The sequence below is a fragment of the Rhinoraja longicauda genome, chromosome 22 (assembly GCF_053455715.1).
Source record: "Rhinoraja longicauda isolate Sanriku21f chromosome 22, sRhiLon1.1, whole genome shotgun sequence".
Classification (NCBI taxonomy): domain Eukaryota; kingdom Metazoa; phylum Chordata; class Chondrichthyes; order Rajiformes; family Arhynchobatidae; genus Rhinoraja; species Rhinoraja longicauda.
In genome coordinates this window covers 1026005-1051035 of record NC_135974.1, presented here as the reverse complement: position 1 = coordinate 1051035, position 25031 = coordinate 1026005, and the positions used below count along the sequence as shown (strand labels likewise).

At 54.6% G+C, this 25031-nt stretch overlaps 1 protein-coding gene and 1 long non-coding RNA gene across 4 annotated transcripts in view; one reads left to right on the top strand and one right to left on the bottom strand.

Annotated features, from left to right (window-relative positions):
• eif6 (eukaryotic translation initiation factor 6) overlaps window positions 1–18728 on the bottom strand; it is a 19676-nt gene extending 948 nt beyond the window's left edge. Inside the window, exons 1-3 of the mRNA XM_078418554.1 lie at window positions 18140–18728; window positions 6557–6642; window positions 1090–1265 (exon numbers count right to left, since the gene is read on the bottom strand). Of these exons, the coding sequence (XP_078274680.1) occupies window positions 1090–1265; window positions 6557–6642; window positions 18140–18246 (369 nt within the window). The 5' untranslated portion in view covers window positions 18247–18728. The remainder of the gene's footprint in view (window positions 1–1089; window positions 1266–6556; window positions 6643–18139) is intronic.
• A 51-nt stretch (window positions 18729–18779) lies between these two features.
• LOC144604611 (uncharacterized) lies at window positions 18780–24747 on the top strand. Of its 3 annotated transcripts, XR_013548751.1 has the most exons (3): window positions 19246–19418; window positions 23031–23091; window positions 23515–24747. It is a non-coding gene; the product is annotated as an uncharacterized LOC144604611 (long non-coding RNA). The 3 variants fall into 3 exon arrangements; XR_013548752.1 differs by lacking the exons at window positions 19246–19418; window positions 23031–23091 and adding an exon at window positions 18780–18867; XR_013548753.1 differs by lacking the exon at window positions 23031–23091 and having other exon boundaries at window positions 19239–19418.
• Window positions 24748–25031: the final 284 nt, after the last annotated feature.

The window sequence follows — 25031 nt, the reverse complement described above, 5'->3', positions numbered from 1 at the left end:
GACCACTGACAGGCAAAGTGAATAACATTGATTATCTTGTTACAATGGCACCTGTCAAGGGGTGGGATATATTAGGCAGCAAGTGAACAGTCAGTTCTTGAAGTTGATGTGTTGGATGCAGGAGAAATGGGCAGGAGTAAAGACCTGAGTGACTTTAACAAGGGCCAACTTGTTCTGGCCAGACGACTGGGTCAGAGCATCTGTGAAACGGCAAGGCTTGTGGGGTGCTGCTAAAGGATCTGCTGCTAATGTTTTGGTGCCAAATACCACAGGACAGGACAGCTTCAGGGGTCGTGTAGAGTCCGTGCCTCGGTGGCTCGGCGCTGTTTTGGTGGCACACGGAGGACCAACAGCGTATTAGGTAGGTGGTCATAACTCAGCACAGCCTGCCAACATCCTGCAGGTCCCTGCTCCATCAGTACACCGTGACCACAGCGGGCAGAGGGCACATACACCCTGCCCAGGTCCGGCAGCTCCAAGGGTAATGATACCCAGGGCCAACGGTGCCCAGAGCCGGCACTGCCCACACACACACACGGCACTGCCCACACACACACGGCACTGCCCACACACACGGCACTGCCCACACACACACACGGCACTGCCCACACACACACACACACACGGCACTGCCCACACACACACACGGCACTGCCCACACACACACACGGCACTGCCCACACACACACGGCACTGCCCACACACACACGGCACTGCCCACACACACACGGCACTGCCCACACACACACGGCACTGCCCACACACACACGGCACTGCCCACACACACACACGGCACTGCCCACACACACACACACACGGCACTGCCCACACACACACACGGCACTGCCCACACACACACACATGGCACTGCCCACACACACGGCACTGCCCACACACACACGGCACTGCTCACACACATGGCACTGCCCACACACACACATGGCACTGCCCACACACACACACACGGTACTGACTACAGACAGCAGTGCCCACACACACAGCAGTGCCCACAGACAGCAGTGCCCAGCACTGTGCAGGTCCCCTGCAACATGCCCTCCGCCGGGCGATGCGGGCAGAGAGAAGACCTACCCTGTCGAGGTCGGGGTGCACCAGGGCCACGTAGTCGTTGCAGGCGATGACGTTGCCGAGCGCAGACAGCCGCTCCTCCACGCGCTGGATGGCCACAGGGTCGGGCAGACAGTTGCGCAGGTGCTGCAGCTCCTGGTCAGTCGTGTTGTTGGGCACCAGCAGCCCATGCCGGTTACCTGTGGCAATCAACACCACACATGACATCAGCACCCATGCAGCATCCCCACAACACAATGATAACAGCAGCAAGGAGACCGGCCGGCTGGCCCTTCAGGGGCAGGCGGACTTCCCCTCCACCCCTCCAGAGGGCGATCTCCTGATAAACCAACACCACTCACACTAACGCAACGGCCAGATCCTGCAATGGTCTCGGCACCAAAGTGAGCATTTTACTCCCTTCACGTTAAACGTGGGTTCTGAGCAAGACTGCAGTGATAAATATTTAAAACTATCACTGTAACGCTTTCAACTCCCAGACTTTGTGTCTTGTATTTGCAGTCTCCTGTGTCTCTGATGATAGAGTTAGGAAGTTGGGAGGAGGTTGGAGTGGAGAGTAAACAGCAGCTGGGGGTGGCTGGGAGAAGGGCCTCTTACCTGTGCTGTTCACAACCATATACCAATTTCACAAGCACAGATGAATCAGAAGATTCAAATACGGATCCATGCAGAATGTCAGCCCTGTGGTCGGTCGGTCAGTGTTTAGTGAGGTGGTGTAGTGCAGAGGTGTGGAGACAGGGCCGGGAGATGGAGCTGAGACCATTCCACACTCAGCAGCACAGCGGTAGAGTTGCTGCCTTACAGCGAATGCAACGCCGGAGACCCGGGTTCCATCCCGACTATGGGTGCTGTCTGTACGGAGTTTGTACGTTCTCCCCGTGATCGTGTGGGTTTTCTCCGATATCTTCGGTTTCCTCCCACACTCCAAAGACGTGCAGGTATGTAGGCTAATTGGCTTGGTAAATGTAAACATTGTCCCTAGTGTGTGTAGGATAGTGTTAGTGTGTGGGGATCGCTGGTCGGCGGGCTGAAAGGGTCTGTTTGCGCGCTGTATCTCTAAACTAAAAACAAACTCTAAACTCTGACCACACTTCTCCTTTTCCAATTGAGTTAGTTTGAGAGTGTGCTGGTTCTGTTTTATACATCACCTCAAACATACCGCTCCAGATTCTTCTGCTTTCTTTCTTTAACTTTGGACAACAGTGCAGCCAGAAATATCATTGTAAAGCATGTATTTATTCACAAAATGCTGGAGTAACTCAGCGGGTCAGGCAGCATCTCGGGAGATAAGGAATGGGCGACGTTTCGGGTCGAGACCCTTCTTCATTGTAAAGCAGACTGCTTTTGCAGGAGATGGCTGCACACTTTGGCTATGTACACAACTGCATTGCAAACCAGGGCGGAGAATCTCAGACATGTTCAGCATTCCCATCATGTAATGAGAGAGAGCACAGGGGAGGGGATGCAGTAACCTCACCCCCAGGGAGAGGGTGGGCAGGGAGAGGGTGGGCAAGGAGAGGGTGGGCAGGGAGAGGGTGGGCAGGGAGAGGGTGGGCAAGGGAGAGGGTGGGCAGGGATAGGGTGGGCAGGGAGAGGGTGGGCAAGGGAGAGGGTGGGCAAGGGAGAGGGTGGGCAGGGAGAGGGTGGGCAGGGAGAGGGTGGGCAAGGAGAGGGTGGGCAAGGAGAGGGTGGGCAGGGAGAGGGTGGGCAAGGGAGAGGGTGGGCAAGGGAGAGGGTGGGCAAGGAGAGGGTGGGCAAGGAGAGGGTGGGCAAGGGAGAGGGTGGGCAAGGGAGAGGGTGGGCAAGGAGAGGGTGGGCAAGGAGAGGGTGGGCAAGGAGAGGGTGGGCAAGGAGAGGGTGGGCAAGGAGAGGGTGGGCAAGGGAGAGGGTGGGCAAGGAGAGGGTGGGCAAGGAGAGGGTGGGCAGGGAGAGGGTGGGCAAGGGAGAGGGTGGGCAGGGAGAGGGTGGGCAGGGAGAGGGTGGGCAGGGAGTAGGGTGGGCAAGGATAGGGTGGGCAAGGATAGGGTGGGCAGGGAGAGGGTGGGCAAGGGATAGGGTGGGCAGGGAGAGGGTGGGCAAGGAGAGGGTGGGCAAGGGAGAGGGTTGGCAGGGATAGGGTGGGCAGGGAGAGGGTGGGCAAGGGAGAGGGTGGGCAGGGAGAGGGTGGGCAGGGAGAGGGTGGGCAGGGAGAGGGTGGGCAGGGAGTAGGGTGGGCAAGGATAGGGTGGGCAGGGAGAGGGTGGGCAAGGGATAGGGTGGGCAGGGAGAGGGTGGGCAAGGGATAGGGTGGGCAGGGAGACGGTGGGCAGGGAGAGGGTGGGCAGGGAGAGGGTGGGCAGGGAGAGGGTGGGCAAGGATCCCCCTGCCCCAGGGCAGCTTTGTATGGGTGGGGATACTGCTATCAGCTGCTGATGATGCTGTGGCAGCAGGCCGAGCAAACGCTCAGTCAATGTCAGAACAGCTGCACGTCCAGCCCCTGCACTGCAGCCTGACCAGAGGAATTAAACTCCAGGAAAGACGAGCAGAGGAACAAAAACCTTTCAAGAATCCTTTACATAAAAGGAAGATTTGAGCGGAGGAGAGCCGTTTTCCTGGTTTACCGGGACCGGGCCGGATCGCCGGGACTGGGCCGGATCACAGGGATCAGGTTGTGATGAGTTCATGATAGGTTCAGACCATCTGGCTCGTGCGTAGGTAACGCTTTTATCCATGCCCTCTCTGCCCTCTCCCCAGTTGACCAATTCATGTTTGTTTCTAGACCCATAATCTCGATGGAGTGGATCCCATGACGGACTGGTCTCCCCTCGTGATGTTGCTGATGTGTCCTGTCAGTCTGACTCTCAGGCTGTTGCCTGTTTCGCCAATGTACAGTTAGTTACACTGCTGACATTTAACTGCACACACTACACTCTTTTGCTCACAGGTTATCCTCTGTGCTATCTGGCCTCTCTTTCCTGTCACACTGTTCTCTATGAGGGTGGGGGTGAGGGTGAGTGGGGGTGAGGGTGAGTGAGGTGAGGGGGTGAGGGTGAGGGGGGGTGAGGGTGGGGGTGAGGGGGGTGAGGGTGAGGGGGGGTGAGGGTGAGTGAGGTGAGGGGGGTGAAGGTGAGGGGGGTGAGGGTGAGGGGGGTGAGGGTGAGGGGGGGTGAGGGTGAGTGAGGTGAGGGGGGGTGAGGTGAGGGTGAGGGGGTTGAGGGTGGGGTGAGGTGAGGGGGGTGAGGTGAGGGTGAGGGTGGTGAGGGTGAGGAGGGGTGGTGAGGGTGTGGGTGAGGGGTGGTGAGGGTGAGGGGTGGTGAGGGTGAGGGTGAGGGGGGCTGAGGGTGAGGGGGGGTGGTGAGTGTGAGGGGGGGAGGGTGAGGGGGGTGAGGGTGAGGTGAGGGAGGGTGAGGGAGAGGGTTGCTGGGGTGTACACAAGGCTTAGAAGGATGAAATCAGGCAGAGTCGATAAAGAAAGCTGTGAAGAACTCAAGCAGGGCATTAGCGGGGCCGGAGGTGCTGAGCCTGATTGCAGACATTCCCAAGGCCTTCACACATTCTGTACAAATAAGTGGGTTGGATGATTGAAGGATAAAGGAGTGGATTTGTGTTTGGAGTGAGAGGCAGGGCACCTAACAAATACTCAGCATCAGTGCACAGCATTAGGGGCAGTGACCAGTGGGCCACACTGATGTGCAAGGGCGGGTTGACAGCACGTGGTGGTGGTGGTGTTGGGTCTCTTGAAGAGCGGGGAGGTGGGGAAATCCACAGGGTCTGTCCCGGGTGGGTGGGAGGCGTGAGAGTGACCACTCAGCCTTGAAGATCTCGGCAACCTCTGTGCACGTGACTGGACTGGAGCTGCTCTGTTCCTTTAATTCGATGGGGAAACAGGGATCATTCAGGGATTATTGGCCGGTGAGTGTGTCAGTGGAGGGAGTGGGGGGGGGTTGGGAGTGAGGGGGGGTGACAGAGCGGGGGGTGGTGAGGGGGCATGTGGGGTGAGGGGGCATGTGGGGTGAGGGAGCGGGGGGGTGGGTGAGGGAGTGGGGGGTGGTGAGGGAGTGGGGGGGTGGTGAGGGAGCGGGGGGGTGAGTGAGGGAGCGGGGGGGGTGGGTGAGGGGGCGGGGGGGTGGGTGAGGGGGCATGTGGGGTGAGGGAGCGGGGAGGTGGTGAGGGAGTGGGGGGTGGGGTGGGGAGCGGGGGGGGTGAGGGAGTGGGGAGTGGTGAGCGAGTGGGGGGACGGGAGGGTGAGGGAGCGGGGGGACAGGAGGGTGAGGGAGCGGGGGGTGAGGGAGCGGGGGGACGGGAGGGTGAGGGAGCGGGGGGTGAGGGAGCGGGGGTGAGGGAGCGGGGGGACGGGAGGGCGGGGGGACGGGAGGGTGAGGGAGCGGGGGTGAGGGAGCGGGGGGACGGGAGGGTGATGGAGCGGGGGTGAGGGAGCGGGGGGACGGGAGGGTGAGGGAGTGGGGAGACGGGAGGGCGGGGGGACGGGAGGGTGAGGGAGTGGGGAGACGGGAGGGTGAGGGAGCGGGGGTGAGGGAGCGGGGGGACGGGAGGGTGAGGGAGCAGGGGGTGAGGGAGCGGGGGGACGGGAGGGTGAGGGAGCGGGGGGACGGGAGGGTGAGGGAGCGGGGGTGAGGGAGCGGGGGGACGGGAGGGTGAGGGAGCGGGGGTGAGGGAGCGGGGGGACGGGAGGGTGAGGGAGCGGGGGTGAGGGAGCGGGGGGACGGGAGGGTGAGGGAGCGGGGGGACGGGAGGGTGAGGGAGCGGGGGTGAGGGAGCGGGGGGACGGGAGGGTGAGGGAGCGGGGGTGAGGGAGGGTGAGGGAGCGGGGGGACGGGAGGGTGAGGGAGCGGGGGGACGGGAGGGTGAGGGAGCGGGGGGACGGGAGGGTGAGGGAGCGGGGGGACGGGAGGGTGAGGGAGCGGGGGGACGGGAGGGTGAGGGAGTGGGGAGACGGGAGGGTGAGGGAGCGAGGGTGAGGGAGCGGGGGGACGGGAGGGTGGGGAGTGGGGGGACGGGAGGGTGAGGGAGCGGGGGTGAGGGAGCGGGGGGACGGGAGGGTGGGGAGTGGGGGGACGGGAGGGTGAGGGAGCGGGGGGACGGGAGGGTGAGGGAGCGGGGGGACAGGAGGGTGAGGGAGTGGGGGGACGGGAGGGTGAGGGAGTGGGGGGATGGGAGGGTGAGGGAGCGGGGGTGAGGGAGCGGGGGGGATGGGAGGGTGAGGGAGTGGGGGGACGGGAGGGTGAGGGAGTGGGGGGATGGGAGGGTGAGGTAGCGGGGGTGAGGTAGCGGGGGGGTTGTGTTGTCACACCATGCCCGTATTGTGCCCTGGTGTGGGAGGCTGAGGCCAAGTGCTGGGCAGTGGTATGTATTTGGACGCAGGTGCGTACGGGCAGCAAAGCCACAGTGGCCAATGGTCTTGTCTCCTGCTGTATAACCCCATGAGTACACTGATAAACGCAGCCACACAACCATCTGTGTTTAAACTCACCGACGCACATCCTCCCGATGATCCGGCATCCCGCGATGGAGGCGTGCACCACGGGAATAGTTTCTGATAACTCCCCTTCAAAGACACTGCAAGCAGAGCACAGCAGATTAGCGGCCACTCTCAGCACGCTGGCCCGATCTCACTCTGACCACAATCCCAGTCAGCGATGGTTCAGATCGAGACTCCTCCTTCAGGGTCTCGACCCCAAATATCCCCCATTCCTCTTCTCTAAGGATGCTGCCTGTCCTGCTGAGTTACTCCAGCCGTTTGTGTCTATCTTCGGATTAAACCAGTATCTGCAGTTCCTTCCAACACTAACCAGGGTCAGTCTGCCCCAGTCAGCACTGCTTGGGCAATGGAGGCAAGGCATCGCACCGAATGGAAGCAGGATGCCCGAACAACCGAGCACACGGACCAGTGGACACCCACCCGTCCGCGACACTCCCCCCACCCTAACAAACAGCCGTCTCACCTGGGCAGTCAGCGTGTTGCCTGCACGCACTGCAGCACTGTCAGTGAGCGGCCAAATGCATTTGTGCAATGTCCCACCCCTTCCCCTGACATCAGTCTGAAAAAGGGTCTCAATCTGAAACGTCACCCATTCCTTCTCTCCCGAGATGCTGCCTGACCCGCTGAGTTACTCCAGCATTTTGTGTCTGCCTCTGGTTTTATCTACTCTACCTGGGGAAATATATCTACAGCCCTCCCTGTGTGTGGCCATTATATACTTCAACCAGTCCCTGCTCCATCGCAGTGGAACTGCCCTGCACCCTGCCGCATGCCCAGAGCTGTGTCACACGCACACCACTGTGAACGGCCCTGCACCCTGCCACGTGCCCAGAGCTGTGTCACACGCACACCACTGTGAACGGCCCTGCACCCTGCCGCATGCCCAGAGCTGTGTCACACGCACACCACTGTGAACGGCCCTGCACCCTGTCACGTGCCCAGAGCTGACACACGCACACCGTGAACGGCCCTGCACCCTGCCACATGCACTGTGAATGGCCCTGCACCCTGCCACATGCACTGTGAATGGCCCTGCACCCTGCCACATGCCCAGAGCTGTGTCACACACATCACTGTGAATGACCCTGCACCCTGCCACGTGCCCAGAGCTGTGTCACACACATCACTGTGAACGGCCCTGCACCCTGCCGCATGCCCAGAGCTGACACATGCACACCGTGAACGGCCCTGCACCTTGCCACATGCACTGTGAACGGCCCTGCACCCTGCCACGTGCCCAGAGCTGTGTCACACGCACACCACTGTGAACGGCCCTGCACCCTGCCGCATGCCCAGAGCTGACACACGCACACCGTGAACGGCCCTGCACCCTGCCGCATGCCCAGAGCTGTGTCACACACACCACTGTGAACGGCCCTGCACCCTGCCACATGCCCAGAGCTGTGTCACACACACCACTGTGAACGGCCCTGCACCCTGCCACGTGCCCAGAGCTGTGTCACACACATCACTGTGAACGACCCTGCACCCTGCCACGTGCCCAGAGCTGTGTCACACACATCACTGTGAACGTCCCTGCACCCTGCCACGTGCCCAGCGCTGACTCATGTGCACCGCTGTGAACTGGAAGAATGAAAGCCTCGCTGCTGTATCTGTGCACATCAGCCTTGCTGTACTGTGAGCAGAGCCAGCACCTTCCCCCAACATTGCTTTCTCTAACCAAGTAACCCTTGCATCCCCCTCTGTCCATCCCTCCCCACCTGTTACACTAACTTCAGTTGTCTTGTTGAGTCTCATTGTCTGTAACTCGTTTTCACCTCTCTCACAGCTAACAGTGGCGTTTCCTTTATCATCGTTACTATTGTGCATATCTTTCATTCATTGTTCTGTATCTCTCTATATCACTGTCTATATCTCTCGTTTCCCTTCCTCCTGACTCAGTCTGAGGAGAGGTCTCGAGCCAAACATCACCTGTTCCCTTTCTCCAGAGATGCTGCTGAGCCGCTGAGTTACTGGAGATTTGTGTGTCTAACCCCAGCTTCTGTATTCAATGCCCTGACTCGTAAAGCCCCCTCTCCCTAACAGTGGTGATGAAGGACAACACATAGCACAAGGACTCAGTGTGTCAGGCAGCGTCTGGGGAGGGAATGCACTGACCAGGACACTTCTTCTGACTCATGTTGTCCAGCTATCTGTGTGGGAAGCTACAACAATTTATTGAAGTGCTCTACAGTGCTTTTGTTTCTCAACCCTCCCCTTGATGTCACCATGCAGTCTATGTCCCAGCCTCATCAGTGCTGCCCAAACACATCATCTCACATCACCTTGGGCTACGGTAGAGTTGCTGCCCTGCAGCGAATGCAGCGCCGGAGACCCGGGTTCTATCCCGACTACGGGTGCTGTCTGTACGGAGTTTGTACGTTCTCCCCGTGACCTGCGTGGGTTTTCTGCGAGATCTTCGGTTTCCTCCCACACTCCAAAGACGTACAGATTTGTAGGTTAATTGGCTTGGTAAATGTGAAAATTGTCCCTAGTGTGTGTAGGATCGTGTTAATGTACGGGGATCGCTGGTCAGCACAGACCCGGTGGGCCGAAGGGCCTGTTTCCGCACTGTATCTCTAAACTAAACTAAACATGTGTCTAGATTAAACTCCATTTGCCATTTCTCAGCCCATTCACCAACTCCTCTCTGCAGAACTACAAGCAGTAATCTACACGCACACCCACCATCGCCGTGAGCGTGGACACCACTAAAGATGATGACTGCAGCTGCCTGCCGTTCCCCCCCATACTGCATCGTGTGGCCTGGCAAATGAAAGTGTATCCGGTAAATATTCCCAACTTCACAGAGCTGCTGATGTTCACACAAAATATACAAACATTCAGTCTGAAGAAGGGTCTCGACCCGAAACGTCACCCATTCCTTCTCTCCTGAGATGCTGCCTGACCTGCTGAGTTACTCCAGCATTTTGTGAATAAATACCTTCGATTTGTACCAGCATCTGCAGTCTTTCTTATGCAAACATTCATGGTTCATTAAGTCAAATTCATTCAGGATATAAATATTAAATTAATCCAATGAGTAGTGATTGACTGAGAGATGTGCAGCTGGGGGGGGGGGGTGGTGGGTTTGCAGTCTGTCGTGCAGCCACTGAGTGAGGGTGCAGGCCCTGGCCTGGCGGTAGTGTTGCAGGGAGACGTACCACATTGCACTCCCCTATCTCACTCAATCCATGCTTGCAGCAGAGGCATTTGATGCACGCGTGTGATAGCCCGTGGCAGTGCTGGCGTTGCATGTGGTGGTCACCAGGACTGCAGTGACAGGTTGCTTAGAGACCAGAGCATGGCCTGCCATGGGGTTGGAGCAGGGCAGCAGCAGACACTCACGGGGCCATGACGGCAGTGCGCCATGTCTGGGCACCAGAGTGGTGGCACGCAGTGACCAGAGGCTCAGTGGCAGTCTACAGCTACACACGGCCATTTTAACCCCCACCCCAGGGCACAAGATGGTGAGAGTGATGCAGCCGCGAACAGTGCGCAAACAAAACCATCGCACCCTGAACCCACCCACACCCACACCACAGCACCCTGAGCCCACCCACACCACCCTGAACCCACACACACCCACACCACAGCACCCTGAACCCACACACACCCACACCACAGCACCCTGAACCCACACACCCACACCCCAGCACCCACCGCACCCTGAACCCACACCTACACCACAGCACCCTGAACCCACACAACACACCACAGCGATCCCACACACCCACCCACCCACACCACAGCACCCTGAACCCACACACACCCACAGCACCCACCCACCCACACCACAGCGAACCCACACACACCCACCCACACCACAGCATCCTGAACCCACACACCCACAGCACCCCACTTACACCATCACACAGCCCAGAGACTGCACCCGCACCACAGCACCCTGAACCCCACCCACCCATACCACAGCACCCACAAATACAGCACCCTGAACCCACACACCACAGCACCCACCGCACCCCACTTACACTGTCAAACAGCCCAGAAACTGCACCCACACACACCAAAGCACCCTGGACCCACACACACACCTCAGCACCCTGCACCCCACCCACAACACAGCACCCACACACACCCACAACACAGCACCCACACACACCCACGACAGAGGACTTCACAACACACCTTGTTCACGACACACCAGGCTTTGTGCGGGCACGCAGCTTTTCACGAGGCGCCGTAGTCGCGGTGCCTCTCGGATGGCTGCGAGAAGCCGGGTCTTAGCCCGTCCGGCGCCACGCGGGTGGTGGGAGCGGCAGTGAGCCCGTGGCTGGGGCGCGGGTGGCTGGGTGGGTGGTGGGAGCGGCGGTGAGCTCGTGGCTGGGGTGCGGGTGGCTGGTGGGAGCGGCGGTGAGCCCGTGGCTGGGGCGCGGGTGGCTGGGTGGGTGGTGGGAGCGGCGGTGAGCCCGTGGCTGGGGCCTGGGTCAGCACCACGAAGGCCTCAGGAGAGGACCCGGCTGTGCTGTACTCCGCTTTCACCTCTCATCACTGCCACTGTCGCCTGGTCTCTGGGAACCGGTCTGTTGCATTTGCCCCTGTTGTGCCGACATTGATCACAATACCATCTGGCTCCTCGACGCCAGATGACATCAGCCCTCCACCCAAACATTGCACCCCTCTACAAGGCTCTGCTCAGTCGTAAAACACTATTGATGGAAATCAAAATAACTGCAGATCCTTCAAGTTTGATACAAAATCAGAAATGAGCAGATCTAGCAGCACCCGAGAAAATCAAATCAAATTAATGCATCACATTTGGAAGAACTTTCTTTGGAACTACCCTCCCATTTACACCTCACGCTGCCTCGGCAAGGCCAGCAGCATCACCAAGGACCAGTCTCACCCTGGCCACTCCCTCGTCACCCCTCTCCCATCAGGCAAAAGGGATAGAAGTGTGAAAATGCACACCTTCAGATTCAGAGACAGTTTCTTCCCAGCTGTTATCAGGCAACTGAACCATCCTACCACAACCAGAGAGCAGTGCTGAACTACTATCTACCTCATTGGTGACCCTCGGACTATCCTTGATCGGACTTTGCTGGCTTTACCTTGTACTAAATGTTATTTCCTTGTCATGTACCCGTACACTGTAAAGTGCTTGATTGTAATCATGTATTGATTTTTGCTGACTGGATAGCCCCAACAAAAGCTTTTCACGGTACCTTGGTACACGTGACAATAAACTGAACTATGGAGCCGATCCATGAAAAGCATTTAAGGTGGAGACATGTTTTGTAAGACAGGGGTCTCTGGGAATGTGGGAAGAGGAGTTGACGTATGGGGCAGATCAGCCGTGATCATATTGAACAGCAGACTGGATGGGCCGAGTGGCCTACTCCTGCTCCTGTTCTCTTGTGTACATCAGAACCTGATGAAGGGTCTTCACCCCGAAACATCGGCTGTGATCAGATGCTGTCTGACCTGCTGAGTGCCTCCAGCATCTTATACCTTGAGATCCTCGTTCACTCTAGGAGTTGCCCCAAAGCAGCACAAACAAATCCTTTGCCTCTGCTGGTTGAACAAGGTGATGGTGCGTTTGCCCTTAGCAGGCGTGTGGCTGCTTGCCAAGGCCCACACGCCCCTCTGCCCCAGCGTGGCACGAAGCTCCATGCCATGCACCAACGACCTGCCACTCAGCTCTGCAATGCCTGGACTCAGCCGGCAGACCCCAGCACCACGCCCACTGCCCAATAAACACACCCACGACAGGCACGGACACACTACACACGTGGACACCCACCAGGGAAAATGTCACTGTCAGCTACACACATACAAACGCTCAGCCGCTGAGCCCCTGAGGCAACTGTGGGGAACTTGGTCTCACTGAGGGAGATAATAGTCAATGGTCCGTCCAAAATCTCTTGTCAGATTGCAGGAAAGCCAGGCATCTGCTGGCTGCTCACTGGCACAGAGGCTGCTATGAAGTGTGTGCTGGGGAGTTTGGATGGTAAGGGCGGGCGGGCGGCATGGTGGCACAGTTTGGATGGTAAGGGCGGGCGGGCGGCACGGTGGCACAGTTGCAGCCTTACAGCGCCAGAGACCCAGGTACGATCCTGACTACGTGCTGCATGCACGGAGTTTGCACGTTCTCCCTGAGAACTGCCTGGGTTTTCTCCAGGTGCTCCAGTTTCCTCCCACACTCCAAAGATGTATGGTATGTAGGTTATTTGGCTTGTGTTAATGGTAAGTTTCCGTAGTGTGTAGGATAGTGCTAGTGTACAGGGTAATCGCTGGCCACAGCAGACTTGGTGGGCTGAGTGCCGTATCCAAGCAATGTCTCCACAGTCTAAAGAGACTAGATGACTGCAAAGATTGAAGGAGAAGGTTGCTAAATGTTTTACAGATTGGATAATTGAGGCTCTGAGGAGCTGGTAGAGAAGAGTTGAGATGTGGGTTAGATCAGCCTTGAAAGGCAGGGCAAGCTCAAGGGGCCGAGTGGACCACTCCTGCTCCGATTTAAAAAAATATTTAAAAGGGCAAAGCCCATCCAAAAAAGACTGCAGATGCTGGTTTAAATCGAAGGAAGGCACAAAATGCTGGAGTAACTCAGCGGGACAGGCAGCATCTTGGGCACGACCCGCCCCCTCCCGACATCAGTCTGAAGAAGGGTCTCGACCAGAAACGTTACCCATTCCTTTGCTCCAGAGATGCTGCCTGACCCGCTGAGTTACTCCAGCATTTTGTGTCCACATCCAAAAAAGACTCCTCTCTGAACCTTGCTTGTCTCTTTGCAATCACCTCTTATTTTCCTGAACTTGGAGTATTGACCAATCTTCACGTCTTCTCAGCGAAATAAACTCTCTCCATATCCCTGACCCAGTGAAGCAGCTCTGCATTGGCTCAATAAAAGGCAGTTCCCATTCCCTCAGTCATAGAGTGATAGTGTGGAAACAGGCCCTTCAGCCCAGCTTACACACACTAGCCAACATGTCCCAGCTACACGTCCCACCTGCCTATGTTTGGCCCATATCCCTCCAAACCTGTCCTATCCATGCACCTGTCTGGCATTTTCTTAAATGTTGGGATAGTCCCAGCCTCAACTGCCTCCTCTGGCAGCTTGTTCCATACACCCGCCACACTTTGTGTGAAAAAGGTACCCCTCAGATTCCTATTAAATCGTTTCCCCTTCACCTTAAACCTATGTCCTCTGGTCCTTGATTCCCCTACTCTGGGTAAAAGACTCTGTGCATCTACCCGATCTATTCCTCTCATGATTGTATACACCTCTATAAGATCACTCTTCAGCTTCCTGTGCTCCAAGGAATAGAGACCCAGTCTACTCAACCTCTCCCTATAGCTCACACCCTCTAGTCCTGGAAACATCCTTGTAAATCTTCTCTGTACCCTTTCCAGCTTGACAACATCTTTCCTATAACATGGTGCCCAGAACTGAACACAATACTCTAAATGCAGCCTCACCAACCTCTTATACAACTGCAATATGACCTCCCAACTTCTATACTCAATACTCGGACTGATGAAGGCCAATGTTTGACCTCCTTCACTTCAGTCACCTGTGTTTTACTGTCAGGGTTTTATGAACCAACACATAACCGTGTGCTGATATTTATTCATTTCTCAATGTTTAAAAAATATGATACTTTTCCTTAAATGTACAACCTAATTTTCTACACTGTATTTTATCTGTCCCATTCTCACACACCAGACCAGACTTCCAGATTTAGGGACATTTTCTTCCCAGCTGTCATAGAAACATAGACAATAGGTGCAGGAGTAGGCGATTAGTCCCTTCGAGCCAGCACCGACATTCAATATAATCATGGCTGATCATCCAAAATCTGTACCCCGTTCCGGCTTTCCCCCCATATCCCTTGATTATCTTAGCCCGAAGAGCTAAATCTAACTCTCTCTTGAAAACGTCCAGTGAATTGGCCTCCACTGCCTTCTGTGGCAGAGAATTCCACAGATTCACAACTCTCTGGGTGAAAATATTTTTCCTCATCTCAGTCCTAAATGGCCTACTCCTTATTCTTAAACTGTGACCCCTGGTTCTGGACTCTCCCAACATTGGGAACATTTTTCCTGCACCTACCCTGTCCAATCGTCTAAGAATTTTATATGTTTCTATCAGATCCCCTTTCATCCTTCTAAATTCCAGTGAATACAAGCCCAGTCGACCCATTCTTTCATCATATGACAGTCCCGCCATCCCAGGAATTAACCTGGTGAACCTACGCTGCACTCCCTCAATAGCAATAATGTCCATCCTCAAATTAGGAGACCAAAATTGCACACAATACTCCAGGTGCGGTTTCACCAGTGCCCTGTACAACTGCAGTAGGACCACCTTGCTCCTCAACTCAAATCCTCTCGCAATGAAGGCCAACGTGCCATTAGCTTTCTTCACTGCCTGCTGTACCAGCATGCTTACTTTCGGTGACTGATGTACAGGCATACCCAGGTCTCGTTGCACCTCCCCTTCTCCTAATCTGACACCATTCAGATAATGAGTGACATTTCGGGGCGAGACCCTTCTTTAGACTTCTTCAAGAAGGGCCTCGACCCGAAATGTCACCCATTCCTTCTCTCCAGAGATGCTGCCTGTCCCGTTGAGTTACTCCAGCATTTTGTGTCTCCCTTTGATTTAAATCAGCATCTGCAGTTCTTTCCTACACTGTTCAGATAATAATCTGCCTTCCTGTTCTTGCCACCAAAGTGGTTAACCTCAAATTTATCCACATTATACTGCATCTGCCCACTCACCCAACCTGTCCAAGTCACCCTGCAGCCTCATAGCATCCTCCTCGCAGCTCACACTGCCACCCAGCTTTGTGTCATCCGCAAACTTATAGATGTTACATTTAATTCCCTCATCTAAATCGTTAATATATATTGTAAACAATTGGGGTCCCAGCACCGAGCCTTGCGGCACCCCAATAGTCACTGCCTGCCATTCAGAAAAGGACCCGTTAATTCCTACTCTTTGCTTCCTGTCTGCCAGCCAGTTCTCTATCCATGTCAATACCCAACCCCCAATACCATGTGCTCTAATTGTGCACACTTATCTCTTGTGTGGGACCTTGTCAAAGGCTTTTTGAAAGTCCAGATACACCACATCCACTGGCTCTCCCTTGTCCATTCTACTTGTTACATCCTCAAAAAATTCCAGAAGATTAGTCAAGCATAATTTCCCCTTCATAAATCCATGCTGACTTTGACCGATCCTGTCACTGCTTTCCAAATACGCTGCTATAACAGCTTTAATAATCGACTCCAGCATCCTCCCCACTACTGATTCAAGGCTAACTGGTCTATAATTCCCTCTTTCCCTCTCCCTCCTTTTTTAAAGTGACAACTGAATCATGCTATCACCAACTCGTGAGCAGTCCTGACCTCCCATCCAGCTCATTGGAGACCCTTGGACTCTTTAAGTGAACTTCACTGGACTTAATCTTGCACTAAATGTTATTCCCTTTATCCTGCATCCTGCTACTGTGGGCAGCTTGATTGCAATCATGTACGGACTTTCCACTTGCAGACACAAAATGCTGGAGTAACTCAGCGGGACAGGCAGCATCTCAGAAGAGAAGGAACGGGTGACGTTTCGGGTCGAGACCCTTCTTCAGACTGATGTCAGGGGAGGGGGCAGTACAAAGATAGGATGTAGTCGGAGATAGGAAGACTAGTGGGAGAACTGGGAAGGGGGAGGGGATAGAGAGGGGGAAGCGGGGACTACCTGAAGTGGGAGAAGTCAATGTTGATACCGCTGGGGTGTAAACTGCCCAAGCAAAATATGAGATGCTGTTCCTCCAATTTGTGCTGAGCCTCACTCTGACAATGGATGGATACATCAGTCTGAAGAAGGGTCTCGACCCAAAACATCACCCATTCCTTCTCTCCAGAGATGCTGCCTGACCTGCTGAGTTACTCCAGCATTTTGTGTCTACCTTCAATTTTAAAGAGCATCTGTAATTTTTTTCCTAGACTTCCCACTGACTGGATAGTAGACAACAAAAGATATTTTCACTGTAACTTGGTACATGTGGTAATAATAAACAAAACTAGTCCACTGCTAACCCAAGTCAAGTCAAGTTTATCGCTTTGTGTGAGCAGAATGTTTATCACTTGGTGTTAGCAGGATTTTTTTAGACCCACTTCTAGCTCTTTACCAGCCAGCTTTGATTTAGCGGTGAACGAGGATACGTTGCAACCTGCACGCACAGCCATTCTAATGTTCCAACCACACTGCCTCACTGGGCAAGCCCCTGGGAATACCCTCTCTGTACCAGCTTGATGTTCTGCCCAATCAAAAACACAACTCCCCCACCTGCCTGAAGAAGTGCCCCAACCCAAAATGTTGCTTGCATTTCCCTCCGCGGCACGGTAGCGCAGCGGTAGAGTTGCTGCTTTACAGCGAATGCAGCGCCGGAGACACAGGTTCGATCCTGACTACGGGTGCTGCACTGTAAGGAGTTTGTACGTTCTCCCCGTGACCTGCGTGGGTTTTCTCCGAGATCTTCGGTTTCCTCCCACACTCCAAAGACGTACAGGTATGTAGGTTAATTGGCTGGGTAAATGTAAAAATTGTCCCTAGTGGGTGTAGGATAGTGTTAATGTACGGGGATCACTGGGCGGCACGGACTTGGAGGGCCGAAAAGGCCTGTTTCCGGCTGTAGATATATGATATGATATGATACTGCCTGACCTGCCGAAATCCTCCAGTACTTTGTGATTTGTTCACGACTACAGCATCTGCCGTTCCTATGTTCATCTAGGTTCACTTGCACCTCCTCCAACCTCATCAGGTTCACCTGCACCTCCTCCAACCTCATCTACTGTAGACAATAGACAATAGACAATAGGTGCAGGAGTAGGCCATTCAGCCCTTCGAGCCAGCACCGCCATTCAATGCGATCATGGCTGATCACTCTCAATCAGTACCCCGTTCCTGCCTTCTCCCCATACCCCCTCACTCCGCTATCCTTAAGAGCTCTATCCAGCTCTCTCTTGAAAGCATCCAACGAACTGGCCTCCACTGCCTTCTGAGGCAGAGAATTCCACACCTTCACCACTCTCTGACTGAAAAAGTTCTTCCTCATCTCCGTTCTAAATGGCCTACCCCTTATTCTTAAACTGTGGCCCCTTGTTCTGGACTCCCCCAACATTGGGAACATGTTTCCTGCCTCTAATGTGTCCATTCCCCTAATTATGTTCCAGGTGCCAACTCAGGTCGGAGTCCTCAAGGAGACTGTTGGGAGAACCAGTGGCAGCAACACACGGCGAGGTCTCACCTGCCCGAGTGGCCCTCACCCAGCCCTCCATGATCTTCTGCCCACAACATTGCCCACCCCCTCCACTCCCAAAAACCCTCCCCCTGTAAACCCTCCCCCACCCCCTCACCTCACCACCTTAACCCCTCACATCCACCCCCCCCAATAAACCCTCCCTACCCCCACCCCGCGGGCCCCGCCACCTCCCCTCCCCATCTGCTCCCCTCTACTCACCCTACCCCACCACCGCCACAAACCCTCTGCCCCCCTCGCCGCCGCCCACCCATCAGCAGCCCCGCCAACCCCCTCCCGCCCTCACCCGTAGAAGTTCTCGGAGCCGCCGATCGCCACCAGGCAGTAGGCGTTGGTCAGTTTGGCGAAGCAGCCGATCTCGTTGTTGTTCTCGAAGGAGGCGCGGACGGCCATGGTGAGAGCAAGGCCAAGGGGTCTGGGGGTCGGTGGTCAAGCTCAGGCCGGGGTCCGGGTCTAGGCACGGGGTCTGGGTGCGCGGGTTCTGGGCCTGGGGTTGTGGGGGTACCAGGGGTGGGTTGTGGGGGTACCAGGGGCCTGGTGCGCGGGTCTGGGCCTGGGGTTGTGGGGGTACCGGGTTGTGGGGGTACCAGGGGCCTGGTGCGCGGGTCTGGGGTTGTGGGGGTACCAGGGGCGGGTTGTGGGGGTACCAGGGGCGGGTTGTGGGGGTACCAGGGGTGGGTTGTGGGGGTACCAGGGGCCTGGTGCGCGGGTCTGGGCCTGGGGTTGTGGGGGTACCAGGGGCGGGTTGTGGGGGTACCAGGGGCCTGGTGCGCGGGTCTGGGCCTGGGGTTGTGGGGGTACCAGGCTCTGGGTCCGGGCCTCGCTCTCCCAGGGTCGGGGCAACGTGCTCCTCGGCCACGCAGCTTCCGCCCGCGACGTCACGTCCGGCGCCGCCGCTGCTGCATTGAGCGCTTTCACCGCCGCCATCTTGACGCCGGAAGTGCACCGCGGGACCTGTCCGGCCGCCCGGTGCTGAAGGGATTACGGGGTCCGGGTGGCCGCCGGCAGGTACAGGTGAGGAGCGGAGACCGTGGGGACAGGCCCTTCGGCCCGTAGTATCCGTGCTGAACACGATGCCGACTTACACTCAATATAGAGGAAGGGACTGCAGATGCTGGTTTACGTCCTCCACAGATGCGTTACTCCAACACTCTGTCCTTTTGTGTGTTAACCAGCATCTGCGATTCCTTGTTTCTACTGTCGGTCTAAAAGCCTCTTACCCGCCGCTGTTGTAACCCCTGGCAGAGGGTTCCAGGCCCACACCAGGCCCCACCAGGCCCCACCAGGTCCCCACCAAGCCCCACCAGGCCCCCACCAGCCCCCACCAGGCCCCCACCAAGCCCACACCAGCCCCCCACCAGGCCCACACCAGCCCCACACCAGCCCCCACCAGGCCCACACCAGCCCCACACCAGCCCCCACCAGCCCCACTGTGAGTAGGCCTCGGCCACACCAAGGCAAGGCTGCAAACCTCTTCAACAGCAGAGCAGTGGCGGCCTCAGTCCGAGCGAGGGGTCACGCCTGCCTTCATGAGGAGAATGGGGCGAGAGCCTCCTTGTTCTCTGGTATTTTATTTCATTCTTCACATGTTTAAATTATAGTGTTTTTTTCCTTAATTGTTTACTGTATGTCGTGTTGTTATCTGTGAGCAAAGCACCAAGGCACATTCCTTGTATGTGTACAATAGACAATAGGTGCAGGAGGAGGCCATTCAGCCCTTCGAGCCAGCACCGCCATTCAATGCGATCATGGCTGATCACTCTCAATCAGTACCCCGTTCCTGCCTTCTCCCCATACCCCCTCACTCCGCTATCCTTAAGAGCTCTATCCAGCTCTCTCTTGAAAGCATCCAACGAACTGGCCTCCACTGCCTTCTGAGGCAGAGAATTCCACACCTTCACCACTCTCTGACTGAAAAAGTTCTTCCTCATCTCCGTTCTAAATGGCCTACCCCTTATTCTTAAACTGTGGCCCCTTGTTCTGGACTCCCCCAACATTGGGAACATGTTTCCTGCCTCTAATGTGTCCAATCCCCTAATTATCTTATATGTTTCAATAAGATCCCCCCTCATCCTTCTAAATTCCAGTGTATACAAGCCTAATTGCTCCAGCCTTTCAACATACGACAGTCCCGACAGACCTCTTTGCTCCTATACTCAACTCCTCTTGTTATGAAGGCCAACATTCCATTGGCTTTCTTCACTGCCTGCTGTACCTGCATGCTTCCTTTCAGTGACTGATGCACTAGGACACCCAGATCTCGTTGAACATCCCCTCTTCCTAACTTGACACCATTCTGATAATAATCTGCCTTTCTATTCTTACTTCCAAAGTGAATAACCTCACACTTATCTACATTAAACTGCATCTGCCATGTATCTGCCATGTATCCGCCCACTCACACAACCTGTCCAAGTCACCCTGCAGCCTTATTGCATCTTCCTCACAATTCACACTACCCCCCAGCTTAGTATCATATGCAAATTTGCTAATGGTACTTTTAATCCCTTCATCTAAGTCATTAATGTATATCGTAAATAGCTGGGGTCCCAGCACCGAACCTTGCGGTACCCCACTGGTCACTGCCTGCCATTCCGAAAGGGACCCATTTATCCCCACTCTTTGCTTTCTGTCTGTCAACCAATTTTCTATCCATGTCAGTACCCTACCCCCAATACCATGTGCTCTAATTTTGCCCACTAATCTCCTATGTGGGACCTTGTCGAAGGCTTTCTGAAAGTCGAGGTACACCACATCCACTGACTCTCCCTTGTCAATTTTCCTAGTTACATCCTCAAAAAATTCCAGTAGATTTGTCAAGCATGATTTCCCCTTCGTAAATCCATGCTGACTCGGAATGATCCTGTTACTGCTATCCAAATGCTCAGCAATTTCGTCTTTTATAATTGACTCCAGCATCTTCCCCACCACTGATGTCAGACTAACTGGTCTATAATTACCCGTTTTCGCTCTCCCTCCTTTCTTAAAAAGTGGGATAACATTTGCTATCCTCCAATCCACAGGAACTGATTCTGAATCTATAGAACATTGAAAAATGATCTCCAATGCTTCCACTATTTCTAGAGCCACCTCCTTAAGTACTCTGGGATGCAGACCATCAGGCCCTGGGGATTTATCAGCCTTCAGTCCCATCAGTCTACCATAAACCATTTCCTGCCTAATGTGGATTTCCTTCAGTTCCCCCATCACCCTAGGTTCTCCGGCCCCTAGAACATTTGGGAGATTGTGTGTATCTTCCTCAGTGAAGACAGATCCAAAGTAACGGTTTCACTCGTCTGCCATTTCTTTGTTCCCCATAATAAATTCCCCTGCTTCTGTCTTCAAGGGACCCACATTTGCCTTGACTATTTTTTTCCTCTTCACGTACCTAAAAAACTTTTGCTATCCTCCTTTATATTATTGGCTAGTTTACCCTCGTACCTCATCTTTTCTCCCCGTATTGACTTTTTAGTTAACTTTTGTTGCTCTTTAAAAGAGTCCCAATCCTCTGTCTTCCCACTCTTCTTTGCTATGTTATACTTCCTCTCCTTAATTTTTATGCTGTCCCTGACTTCCCTTGTCAGCCACAGGTGTCTCTTACTCCCCTTAGAGTCTTTCCGCCTCTTTGGGATAAATTGATCCTGCAACCTCTGCATTATTCCCAGGAATACCTGCCATTGCTGTTCTACCGTCTTCCCTGCTAGGGCCTCCTTCCAGTCAATTTTGGCCAGCTCCTGCCTCATGCCTCTGTAATCCCCTTTGCTATACTGTAATACTGACACTTCCGATTTTCCCTTCTGCCTTTCCATTTGCAGAGTAAAACTTATCACGTTGTGATCACTGCCTCCTAATGGCTCTTTTACCTCTAGTCCCCTTATCAGATCAGGATCATTACACAACACTAAATCCAGAATTGCCTTCTCCCTGGTAGGCTCCAGTACAAGCTGTTCTAAGAATCCATTTCGAAGGCACTCTACAAACTCTCTTTCCTGGGGTCCACTTCCAACCTGATTTTCCCAGTCTACCTGCATGTTGAAATCTCCCATAACCACCGTAGCATTACATTTGTGACATGCCAATTTTATCTCCTGATTCAACTTGCACCCTATGTCGAGGCTACTGTTTGGGGGCCTATAGATAACTCCCATTAGGGTCTTTTTACCCTTACAATTCCTCATTTCTATCCATACTGATTCAACATCTCCTGATTCTATGTCACCCCTTGCAAGGGAATGAATATCATTCCTTACCATCAGAGCGACCCCACCCCCTCTGCCCACCTGTCAGTCTTTTCTATACGTTGTGTACCCCTGAATATTCAGTTCCCAGCCCTGGTCCTCTTGTAGCCATGTCTCAGTGATCCCTACAACATCATACTTGCCCATGACTAACTGAGCCTCAAGCTCATCCACTTTATTTTTTATACTACGTGCATTTAAGTACAACATTTTAACTTCTGTATTTACCTCCCCTCTCACATCGGTCACAAATGGCCCTGCCCTTAATCTCTTTTCCCCTCTAGAACTTCTGTTCCCATTCTTCCGAGAGTCTTTTGCAATATCTCCTATATTCCCTTTTACCTCATCTTCATATTCACAATTTGTTAACCCCTCCCCCCCACTACTTAGTTTAAAGCCACAGGTGTCACACTAGCAAACCTGCCTGCCAGAATGTTTGTCCCCCTGCTGTTAAGATGTAACCCGTCCCTTTTGTACAAGTCACCCCTAGCCCAGAAGAGATCCCAGTGGTCCAGAAATCTAAATCCCTGCTCTCTGCACCATCCCCTCAGCCATAAATTCATACCCTCTATCTCTCTGTTCCTGGCCTCACCAGCACGAGGTACCGGTAGCAGTCCAGAGATAACCACCTTCGACGTCCTACTTCTCAGTGTTTTTCCCAACTCTCTAAACTCCCGCTGTAGCACCTCCTTCCTCTTCTGCCCGGCGTCATTCGTGCCCACGTGCACAACGACTTCAGGTTGATCGCCTTCCCTCACTAGGATTTTCTGAAGCCGGTCCGTGATGTGCTGAACCCTGGCACCAGGGAGGCAACAGACCATCCTCAAGTCCCTCCTGCTGCCACAGAATCTTCTGTCCGTCCCTCGGACGATGGAGTCACCCACCACTACGGCTCTTCCTGACTACAAGGCTAATAAAACTTATTCAATTCAATTCCAGGCCATTCACTTCTCTCAACCTGACGTCCTAAAGATTGACGAGGACAAGATTAACAGTGTCGGTAATGTGGGAGTGTGTGGGGCCTGCAGAGGCGGTCAGGGAGGAGGCTGCGGCATTGTCAAGGGGTCTTCACGCTAGGGTTGCCAACTACCTCACTCCCAAATACGGGACAAAGGGTAACGTCACCGCCCCACATCACCCAGCCAGCGGCCACGTGTTCCGCAACCCGCCTCCCGGAGTGGGTGGCCGCCATTTATAGAGCGGGAGCACGTGGCCGCTGGCTGGGTGAGGTCACGTGGAGCGTGGGGCGGTGACGTCACCCTTTGTCCTGTATTTGGGAGTGAGGAAGTTGGCAACCCTACTAATACGGGACAAGGGCGGTCCCATATGGGACAAACTAATGTAGCCCAAAATACGGGATGTCCCGGCTAATATGGGACAGTTGGCAACCCTATCTAACGCCCGACCTGATTTCCTTCCCCAGCAATGAGCGGTGAGCAGAGCAACGAGCCCAGCCAAGTAACCCCGAGAGAGGAGACTGCAGGAGAGGGCGAGGGGGCAGCACCGCAGCCCAGCCAGTCCGAGCCAGCGGACGGTGCCACCGTTCCCCAGACACACATGGCCAACGAGACTGTTGACGACATGGCCTTCATGGTGGCCTGCACCAACTGGTACTGAGACACGGTGGCCTGCAGAGAGCTCGCTTGCCCGGGTTACCACGGCGATGGCCCACAGTCACCTTCAGGCCCTTTGTGCGTCCGTATCCTCCTCTTTCTGTTAATAAAGGGGAAGCGTGGTCATCAGTCCTCCTTGGGATTATTTGTTCCTGGATTAATCATTGCAATTGGGCTCAGTGCCTCCTGCAGGGGAAAGATTGTGTCAAGTTCAAAAGTTATCGGAGTCGAATTCGGCCATTCGGCCCATCGAGTCCACTCCGCCATTCAATCATTGGCTGATCTCTGCCTTCCCATAACCCTTGACACCATTGGGTGGCGCCAGCAATGGCTGCCTCGCCCACAGTCTGTCTGTCCCTTCTCTGTTGTTTCTTTAGTATGTTTAAATGTATGTCTTTAGGGTTCTTTAGCTTGTTTTATGTGGGGGGGGGGGACTTTAAAAAAATCTCTTACCTCGACGGAGATGCAATTTTTTTTCCGTATCGTATCTCCGTCCGCATTGCGGCCTAACATCGAGGAGCTGGAAGCCGCTGCTAGAGACCGACTTCGGGAGCTCCAGCCACGGGAGCCTGCGGACTTACCATCGTGGAGCTCGCGGTCTCTGGTTAGAGACCGACTTCGGGAGCTCCAGCCGCGGGAGCCTGCGGACTTACCATCGCGGAGCTGGCGATCCCTTTGCCAGGGATCGACCTCTGAGCTCCAACCGCGGGAGCCTGCGGACGTTAACATCGTGGAGCTCGTGGTCTCTGGTTAGAGACCGACTTTGGGAGCTCCAGCCGCAGGAGCATCGACCGCCCCAATCACAGGAGCTTCTTCCGCCGGCTGCGGGAGCTTCGATCACCACGATGGATAATTCGACTGCCCCGACCGCAGAGAAGAATGAGGGAAGAAGATTAGACTTTATTGCCTTCCATCACAGTGAGGAATGTGGGGAATCCGCTGAGTTGGATGTTTATGTTAACTTTTATGTAGATGTCTTGTTGCTTTATTTTAGTATGGCTGTATGGAATATCACTGCACCTTAATTGGTACATATGACAATAAAAGACCTTTGAAACCTTTAATCAAGAAATTTGTCTATCTCTGCCTAAAAATATCCACTGACAGCCTCCACAGCCCTCTGTGGCAATGAGTTCCACAGATTAACTGCCCTCTGACTAAAGAAGTTCCTCCTCACCTTTCTAAAAGAGTGGCTTTAATTCTGAGTCTATGACCTCTGGTCCTAGACTCTCCCACCAGTGGAAACATCCTCTCCACACCCACTCTATCTGTGCCTTTCATTATTCTGTAAGTTTCAATGAGGTCCCCCCTCAACCTTCTAAACTCC